This window comes from Rhinatrema bivittatum, chromosome 2 (assembly GCF_901001135.1).
Source record: "Rhinatrema bivittatum chromosome 2, aRhiBiv1.1, whole genome shotgun sequence".
NCBI lineage: Eukaryota > Metazoa > Chordata > Amphibia > Gymnophiona > Rhinatrematidae > Rhinatrema > Rhinatrema bivittatum.
In genome coordinates this window covers 623,982,601-623,993,060 of record NC_042616.1, presented here as the reverse complement: position 1 = coordinate 623,993,060, position 10,460 = coordinate 623,982,601, and the positions used below count along the sequence as shown (strand labels likewise).

The 10,460-nt window shown below is 41.9% G+C and overlaps 1 protein-coding gene across 3 annotated transcripts in view; it reads right to left on the bottom strand.

The window, feature by feature from the left end:
- Positions 1-3,086: 3,086 nt before the first annotated feature.
- The window catches only part of UBE2V2 (ubiquitin conjugating enzyme E2 V2), a 120,686-nt gene continuing 113,312 nt past the window's right edge, over positions 3,087-10,460 (bottom strand). For all 3 annotated transcript variants that reach the window (XM_029591251.1, XM_029591253.1, XM_029591254.1), the window contains exon 4: positions 3,087-4,017. In XM_029591251.1, the coding sequence (XP_029447111.1) occupies positions 3,871-4,017 (147 nt within the window). In that variant the 3' untranslated portion in view covers positions 3,087-3,870. The remainder of the gene's footprint in view (positions 4,018-10,460) is intronic.

Sequence of the window (10,460 nt, the reverse complement as noted above, 5' to 3'; positions counted from 1 at the left end):
AGAAGCAAGTCTCCTTCCAGGACTGCCTGCATGCTCTGCCAGTACCAAGCCCAGGAAACAAGCCTCTCCCCTGCCCACCTTCTTCAGACCTCCAGCCAACATCTGCTTCAGAGATAAAACAGAGGGATATCGCCTGAAGCTGGGACCAGGGGTAAGTTAGCCACAAGTATTAATATATTAAACAGGCTAAAGTTTATGTCATGTTACCATCCATGGTACCAAACTTTCTTTAGGGAAAACTGGTGCTTAGTGGCCAGGATTTTAGAGACAGAAATTATTTTCTAAATGCTAAATCCTGCCAGATCTGACAAATAAAGTCTATTTCTGAGAAGAATACACGTTGTCTTTTCCTGACTTAGAAACATAGAAATGAAATGATGGCAGAAAAAGACCAAACGGCCCATCTAGTCTGCCCAGCAAGCTCCTACACTTATTTTCCCATACTTATCTGTTTCACCCGATCACCAAGTTCAGGGCCCTTGTTGGTAACCATTTGATTGCAGAGAGTAATGTTGGAGTTGCATCAAAAGTGAAGCATAAGGCTTAATGTTTAAGGGTAGGATTGTGAAGTAAGGTGGGAGGGAAATTGGAAGTGTCCTGTAGCAGACAAGTCCCTGCACTCCTCAACTTTCTTACAGTCTTGTCCCATTAAATTTTATAATGTATAATAAAATATGAAGATTCTTGAATTGTGATATATACTGAAAATTCATGGTTACATTTTTTGGGATTCCCTAAAATGTGTTGGATTGCCCATTAAATTTTGACTATCTATATGTTCAGCCATGTTGTCCTTTATAATAGTTTCAATCATTTTTCCTGGCACAGGCACAAGGCTTACCGGTCAGCAGTTTCCTAAATTATCCCTGAAACCCTTTTTAAAAACTGGCATTACACTGGCCACCCTCCAATCTTCAAATTACAGATTAATAATACTCGGTCTGCAATTTCATTTTTCAGTTCTTTCGGTACTCTGGAATGTAATCTCTCTGCCATGGCCTTGACCTCCGTTAGTGCACCTTTTACTCCTCAGTCTAAATGTCCAATTGACTTCCTCGCAAGTCTTCTATTTCGAATGTGCCTGAAATTGTTTATTATAAGTTTTTGCTTCTTCAGCAAGTTGTTTTTCATGTTTTCATTATTTTTATCCCTTTTCCATTTTTTGAAAGATGTTCTCTTTGCTGTAATATCCTCTCTCACATCACTTTAAACCATGCAAGCAGCCATTTGGCCTTCCTTCCACCTTTTAATGCGTGGAACACATTTAGTCTGGATTTCCAAGATGGTATTCTTGAACAGCGTCCAGGCCTGATGTAAAGTCTTGACCTTGCAGCTGTTCCTTTCAGTTTTTTCCTAACCATTTTTCTCATTTTCACATAATTTCCCTTTCCTTAATGTCCTCCCCTCCAGTTATCAAGTCAAATTGTTATGATCACTATAGCCAAGTGGCCCCACCATTATTACATCTTGCACCAAATCATGTGTTTCACTAAGGATTAGATCTAAAATAATTTCCCCTCTTGTCATGTTTTGGGAGTCTGAATAATCTGTTTCTTTAGAAGACTTCTTCAGATTTATCACAAAACAAGAGAATGATTGTACTGCTGAACAGAAATTTACACAGATTTGATTTTCCTGTGCTATTAAAACTTAATTTAGTAGATGAAAATTACATTTATCAAGTAGGAAAACCAGTTATATTTGGTATTGTCTAAATATTTGCTGTAACAATATAACTATATTCACTGCAATTTTTATGTAATAAATTTACCAGATATATAACATTATTTGTATTATATTAAATACTAGAATACCAATATTATGTAACGACAATACTAGCTTCATAAGCAAATGTACTAAATATAAGGTGATCCATGTCCAGGGATACAAAGGGGTAGATTTTTGAAAGGGGTACGCGCATACCCCCCGAAAACCTACCCCAAACCCCCCTGCGCATGCCGAGCCTATTTTGCATAGGCTCGGCGGCGCGCACAAGTCCCTGGGCTTGCATGGAGGGGTGTGTCGGGAGTGACGCGGCATTTCGGGGGCATGTTCGGGCCTGGGGGCGTTCCGGGGGCATGACAGCGGCTCCTGGACCAGCCCCCGGACTGGAACATGGAGCGCGGCAGCCGGCCCGGCGTGCGCAAAGTTTACGCCTGCTTCGAGCAGGCGTAACGTTTTGTGATAGAGGTAGGGGGGAAGGTTTAGATAGGGCCGGGGGGGGTGGGGAAGGTGGAGGGGAGGGCGAAGGAAAGTTCCCTCCGAGGCTGCTCCGATTTCGGAGTGGCCTCAAAGGGAACGGAGGCAGGCTGCGCGGCTCAGCGCGCGCAGGCTGCCAATTTTGAGCAGCCTTGCGCGCGCTGACCCCCGGATTTTAGCGGCTATACGCGCGTATCTATTGAAATCCCGCATACTCTTGTTCGCGCCTGGTGCGCAAACAAAAGTACGCGTGTGCGCAGATTTATAAAATCTGCCCCAAACTGAACATGTCCTAGTTTTGCCACATTACATGCAGGGAGAAGTAGCTCCTATTTCCCTACTGAGTTACTACTATTTTTTTCTACTGTGCAACTAGACATTTCAGCACCACATTCCTAAGAAAAGAAAGGCAGGACCACATCTCCCTGTATATAACAGGTTAAAACCAAGACAAGCTCTGCTTCTTCCCTTGGCCTAGAGCTATATTGTCACCTAACCTAAATGTCCATTAACCTAATTCTGAATTCCAAAGCCAACTACACAAGCACAATTTTTCTCTTTTTCTTTTTACACAGGAGAGCTAATAGAAAAAGAATATTTACAAAGCTGGGTTATATCACATAACTAAAATATGCAACTTATTACACCTACTCTGAAATAAGTTGATTGTTTAAAATATGGAGCGGCAGTTGCTACCATAAGAAACTTGCTGGGCAGACTGGACCATTTGGTCTTTTTCTTCCAACAATACTATGTTACTATATGACCTGGTGGTTTGTCATACTCTGTAACAGGACAAGCATAGGAAAATATAAAAAATGAAGGATATAAACTTGCGTAGCACTGTACAATTGCACAACTTTTACAGAAATGGCACAGCTCCGGAATACGCTTTCCACATTTTATTTACATTTTAAGACTAACTTTAATTTCAGAATCACATATCCATACACCTACTTCCTTTTTTTGTTTTGCTAAAACTTAAAATGCATGGTTTATTATAACAAAGACTGTAAACAAATATTTGCCATGTCTGTTACATGTAACACACAGGAGCTGCTCAACAGAAATCCATCCCCCAGTTTATAAATACAGGTATCAAAACAATCCTGACCAGACTTTGTGAACTACCAGTAGTCAGCACCCTCGCCTCTGCAAAAATTATTGAACAAAATAAGCAACAGTGTTCACGGTACCTGCTACTTTAAACAATGTAATTAAAATTGCAGCTCTTTTACTAAGCAAGATAGAGAAAGCATACCATTTATATTTGTTTCCTTAGCAGAATCGTTTCATAAAATACATATCCACGGCAACCTGACATATCATGTCATGCTTTCATCTTGAAATACTTAATCTTATTTTTATTAGGCTACTTCAGGCTTAGGCTTAAATGACAATGCCTTGATAAAAGGAAAAAAGTAATTGTGCCACCTTTTCTTCTCCCATTAGTGCCCAAAAATAGCATACATAATATATATATATACATATATCCATATACATGTATATATGTGTGTATGTATATATATCTATATCTATACCTCCTCCAACAAATGTCCAGGTCACATACTGTCAAAAATTCTTGTGTGGCTGTTTTGCATTGTGAAATTTAATCAAGACATTAACACAAGTAGAAGGTATTTAAGACAGAAGTGTGAAAATCAACTACAATTAATTGTTGTAAGTTTGTCCTTCTGGGGGTTGTGGAAGCTTCATATTGTCTTTGGACATCATTAGACGCCTTAGCTCTTGAAGTATATATTTAATGCTATAAGAATGTTGCCACTTTGCTAACACTGCTATGCTTCGTGCATCCACCTGTAAAGAAAAAAAAACAAAATATATATGGACCAAATGAATTGTAAGTAGTATAAAATTACAAGCATGAAATAAATTAAAACAGAGATTGCTATCTAATAACAAATAAGTCAACTATTTAGAGATTTGTGTACTATAATGAAGTAACAGACTAATGAAGCTGTTAATGACATAGGAATACAAGAAAACAAATGGTTAGGTGATAGAGACAGTACATTTAGTCTTACAGTTTGGGCAACTGGTGACTTCAAAGAAGAGACTGAGGTAGCCTAGTTCAAAGTTTCTTTGATTAATATTTACAAAGATATTTGAGATTTTAAAAATTATGAGTAGAATCTAGTGATTTATTGGGAATATAGCAGCGACCTCATCATTCCTTGACTACCTGTCTTATATATAGCTTTGCCTAATGGGGGCCTATGTTTAAGAGAGAAGGTAGAAACTTTTCCCACCCTCATCCCAAAGATGAACCCCATTAGAAATGGCTGCTTAGCAAGAAAGACACAAATTACAGAAGATTCAAGTCAAGGTGCCATTAAAATGTAATTGGGGGTCAATTTCTTCTGTTAGGACCATAACCCATGAAAAATCAAATGAGCAAACTAGATGGACCTTTTTTTTTTTTTTTTAAATCAGTCACAATTCACTATGTAATCCTGTTCATGGCCTCAGACGGGTATTTCTTACTCAGAGTTTTAGGGCTGGTGAGAGGTCTTTCCCAAAATGTAAACTGGTAATGGCTTGCTCTAACAGGCAAGAAGAGTTATTGCAGCATGAAATTGCCTGGACATTGCAGAATACCTCACCACCCATCAGCCCCATTGGACTAAACTTCAGACCTGTCACAGAGACTGGTGGCACCTTAAAGACTAAGATTTATTGAGGCATAAGCTTTTGAAAACAAGAATCCACTTTGTCAGACCATTGCAAATCTCTAATAAAAATGTATTAATTATAGATAAAGTCAATATTTAAATCAAACATAACAGATTTTTAAATGAAGTAACATTTCTCATAACAAAAAAGACTAAGATTCTGATTAGACCAATAATATGTTCTGAAGCCCAGCTTTAATGGAACTCCAATCACTGTATAGCAGCAAACTGCCAATGCTTTCTCATTTGTATTTATCATACAGTTGTTTAAAAATAAAACCATGCTGATAGCATTTATTGGGGCTTCATTCCAACAGAGTATTAAGCAGGAAAGGCTTAGTAGTCGTACTTATGATATCATGTGACAGAAAAGGGTTATTCTGCTCATAGTGAAACAGGTATTTTCAAGTTATTCTCATGAGCTTAGTCAAGCAGAGCACAGGGAGCTTCCAGCCTTATATTGTGATCACATGCCCCTTGCATTTATTATAAATTCTTTAAAAAAAAAAAAAAAAAAGTTTAACAGGAGGTTTATCCTTCCAGTGTAGACTAAGGGAGAAATTACTTACCTGATAATTTTGTTTTCCTTAGTGTAGACAGATGGAATGAGGGCCACCGGGATATGCTCCCCTGCCAGCAGATGGAGATGAAGCAAGCTGAAAACACAGTATATATACTCCTGCAATGACCCCAACCTGTCAGAATTCTCTTCAAACGCCACTATGGACAGACTAGCAAAAAACTTGATTAATCAATAGTCAACCAAAACTGTACTCAACCAACAATAAACACTGAACTCAAGTAAGATCATAGGTACCCCAAGCTAGGGACTGGATGAACAATTATCAGTAATTCCTTGGGATCCGTATCTCCCCAGGAGGACTATTGTCACAATCAGTTGGCAGCCGAGGGCTGGAAGTTGAGGCCATCTGTCTACACTAAGAAAAACGAAATTATCAGGTAAGTAATTTCTCCATTTCCTAGCATGTAGACACATGGACTCAGGACCAATGAGATGTACCAAAGCTACTCCTGAACACGGCGGGAGGTTGCCCATGGTACAGTCAACACCACACGTGCAAAGGCTGAGTCCTCTTGGGCCTTGAACATCCATATGATAAAACCTGGAAAAGGACTGTAGAGGAGGACCACGTTGCAGCTTGACAACAACCTAGCCTCTGCCCATGAGGCTGCCTGAGCTCTAGTGGAATGGGCCCTAACCTGAGTAGGGTAGCGGCTTCTTAGCATCCAATACGCCATCGTGACCACCTCCTTAATTCAGTGAGCTATCGTTGCCCGCAAAGTTGGTTCACCCTGCTTCCTTCAAACCATGAAGGACGAACAGACTATCTGACTTTCAGAAAGGTTCAGAAACCTCTGGATACTGCATGACAAGTCTCTTGACATCTAAAGAACGCAGGAGGTGATACTTCCTCTGCATCCCTGACCTTATCCAGGGATGGCAAGGAAATGGGACAGATCCAAATGAAATTCCAAAACCACCTTAGGCAAGAAGGATGGCACAGTATGCAACTGCAACGCCCCTAAAGTCACCCGAAGGAACAGCTCCCAGAAAGACAAGGCCTGCAACTTGGAAATGCGATGCACAGAACACATAGCCACCAGGAATACTGTCTTCAGAGTCAATAACCGCAAGGAAAGGCTATGCAGCGGTCAAAACGTAGGGCCTTGTAAAAAAAAAATAAAAAATCCAGCACCAGTTAAATACTCCACAAAGGAACCAGCAACTGCAAGGGAGGCTGAAGGTGCTTCATTCTCTTCAAAAAACAGGCCACCTCAGGATGGGTCGATAGGGAGACCCTCTTTACTGTGCCTCTGAAACATGTAAGAGCCACAACCCGAAATTTTATGGGATTGGCCCTTATTTCCTTGTTCACCCCCATCCTGCAAAAAATCAGAATAAGCAGGATCTTAATCGAACGAGAAAGAACACCATGCTCGTCGCACCAGGCCTCAGTCTCCAAACCCGCACATATGCTTGAGAAGTGGAGAACTTTGAGTGCAGAGTAAGGTAGCAATCACTGCAGAAGAATATCCACGTTTCAACAGGCGAGCCCTCTCAAAGGCCAAACAGTGAGACAGAACTGAGACAGAACCTTGTAAAGAGCCGGCCCCTGTTGCAACAGATCTATGCATGTTGGAAGACGAAGGGGGTTCCCTCCACCAGGAGTTTCCGCAAATCCGCATACCACAGATGCCTGGGCCAATCCGGAGCCACCAGAAGTAGTAGCCCCTTGTGGATTTCGATTCTGCGATTGTCCCTGCCCAGCAAGAGCCACAGAGGAAAGGCATAAATCAACTCACCTTCCAGCAGACCTGTACGAGAGAATCGATACCCAGGGACCACGGATCTCTCTTGCGACTGAAGAATTGAGGAACTTTCACATTGCGGGAAGTCACCAACAGGTCTAATGACGGAAGGACAGGAAATAGACCACCTTATAGAATAGGCAGGACATCTTCAGATGATCTCAGCCTCTTACATCGCAGGAAAGGACGGAAGGGCAGGAAAGGAAGGAGAAGTCCATTAATGGCTATTAATCAATTTTACTTAGGGAATAGCCACTGCTATTAATTGCATCAGTAGCATGGGATCTTCTTAGTGTTTGGGTAATTGCCAGGTTCTTGTGGCCTGGTTTTGGCCTCTGTTGGAAACAGGATGCTGGGCTTGATGGACCCTTGGTCTGACCCAGCATGGCAATTTCTTATGTTCTTGTGTTCTTAAGGCTCCAGTGATACACTATCAGCTAAAATGCTTCAATGGACAACACCTATTCTCTAGGGTCCAGACTCTCTCTGCTGAGAAAGTCCGCTCATGCGTTGTCTTTTCCTGCAATGTAAGAGGCTGAGATCATCTGAAGATGTCCTTCTGCCTATTCTATAAGGTGGTCTATTTCCTGCAACACCTACCTGCTCTTGGTTCCTCCCTGGCGATTGATATAGGCTACAGTTATTGTGTTGTCCGACATCACATGGACCGCTCGACCCAGTAGTCTGTACCTTAACTGCAAGCACACCAAGCTCACCACCCAGGCTTCCAGGCGATTGATGTTCCAGAAAACCTCTTCAGCCACCCAAAGTCCCTGGGCCATCAGGTCTTGTCAGCGAGCTCCCCAACCCTGCAGTCTCTCATCTGTTGTCAGCATCAACCAGTTCGAGGAGGACAAGAAAACTCCCTCTCTGATGAGCCTCCTGCAACCACCACTGGAGGCGAGAGCAGATTTCCATCGGTAAGTGGAGCCGAACCAAATAGTCTTGAGACTGCGGGTTCCAACGAGACAGCAGTTAGCGCTGAAGAGAACGCATATACACCCTCACCCACAGCACCACTTCCAGGTTTGCTGCCATCAAACCGAGAACCTGTAGATAGCTCCACACCGTCGGATGGATAGTGTTCATTAACTGAAACACCTGAGACATCAACTTTTGGATCCATGCATCCAATAGAAAAACCTTGCCCAGCCTCGTGTCGAAGCGAACTCCCAGATACTCCAATGACCAAGAAGGCCGGAGACTGCTCTTGGCCAGGTTCACCACCCAACTGAGCTCCTGCAACAAGGAAATCACCTTGTTGGTCAACAGAATGCTCTCTGCCAAAGACTTGGCTCGAATCAGCCAGTCGTCCAAGTATGGGTGTGTACCAGGATCCCATCTTTTCTCAATGCCGCTGCCATGACCACCATGACCTTGGAAAATGTTCTGGGGGCAGTGACCAGACCAAAGAGCAGCACCCAAAAAGGATAATGGCGACCTAGCCCCGCAAAGCGTAGAAAACATAGGTGCTCCAAACTAACTTGCAATGCCCGGTGCACTTCACTGATACGCCGAAACTGTGTATGGAGAAAGGCCTGAAATAATTGACGGGACCCCTGTGAAATTACAAAGTGGAGTCTTTACCCGCAGCAGCACTGCGGTGAAGTGCACCAGGCACTGCAAGTCAGTTCAAAACATCCCTGAAGCAGCGGACCGCGAAAAGAGCGCATCGGTCCTCTGACTCCGGCTGGGCTGAGCACAAACAGGGAAGTAACCCCTTGAGTTTTACATAAACAAAAAACTGAAAAATATAAGACAAATGTTTTAAAAAGCATATAACTCCTTGTCTATATAATGGACTATTGGACCAATAATTAAAAATGATCCACACAGGTGCAAAACACAAGTATTAACTTGTAGCACCATGGATGTTATGAAGGTCCCTAAGCTACAAATGTGATATGTATGTGTGAACACTACAACTTAAGTATTGATACTCATTTAATCTAATTTTTTGATACGTCTTTTTCTAAAGATAATTGAAATCTCCCATTATTACTACTCTACCCTAATTTCTCTTAGCATTTTACTGTCTGTCTCACCATCTTGGCCAGGTGGATGGTAGTATAATCCTATCACTATGCTCTTCCCAAACACAAAAGGGATTTCTACCCATAAAGATTCGATTGTGTATTTAGTCTCATGCAGGATCTTTATCCTGTTGGACTCTTATGCCATCCCGGACATAAAGCGCCACTCTGCCTCCCAGATGCTCCTCTGTCATTGCGATATAATTTGTACCCCGGTATAGCACTGTTCCATTGGTTATCCTTCCACCATGTCTCTGAGATGCCAATTAAGTCTATGTCATCATTCACTGCTATACATTCTAATTCTCCCATCTTACTTCTTAGACTTCTGGCATTAGCATACAAACAAAACACACACTTTGAAATGTTTGTATTTCGTTCTGCTTTTTAATTGATAGGGGAAAATTGGATTGTTTTAGCTCAGGTGAGTTTTAATTACAGGCATATGGACTACTTTTCTTATTATTGGAACCTCACTGTTGGGACGCCCTAATTCTAATGCGTCATTAATATCCTTTGAAGATACCTCCCTCCGAAACATGCGCTGCTAAGCGACTGTTGGCTTTCCCTTTGTTCTTGTTTAAAAGCTGCTCTATCTACTTTTAAAGGCTATTTATTTATTTATTTAAAAACTTTTCTATACCGTCGTTTAGTAATGCACCATCACAACGGTTTACAATTAGGCACTAAATAAGTTTGGTTTGGTTTATAAATTATCTAGAGGGTGCCAATAAATTTTTCAGTTACATGTTTCAATAATATACTCTATATGGAATGTGGATTGGAATTTCCATTTATATGATTACTAGGATAATCATATACGCCAGCAGCCTCGTTCCACCCTGGTTAAGGTGGAGCCCAACCCTTTGAAAAAGATTCCCCCCTTCCCCAAAAGGTTCCCCAGTTCCTTACAAAACTGAATCACTCTTCCTTGCACCATTGTCACATCCACGCATTGAGATTCCGGAACTCTGCCTGCCTCTGGGGACCTGTGCATGGAACAGGGAGCATTTCAGAGAATGCTACCCTGGAGGTTCTGGATTTCAGCTTTCTACCTAAGAGCTTAAATTTGGCTTCCAGAACCTCCTTCTCACATTTTCCTATGAATCCAGAACAAGTGGGATGTACCCAAGCTACTCCTGAACAGGGCGGGAGGCTGCCCTCTGTCCTGTCAAAACCACACATGCAAAGGCTAAATCCTCTC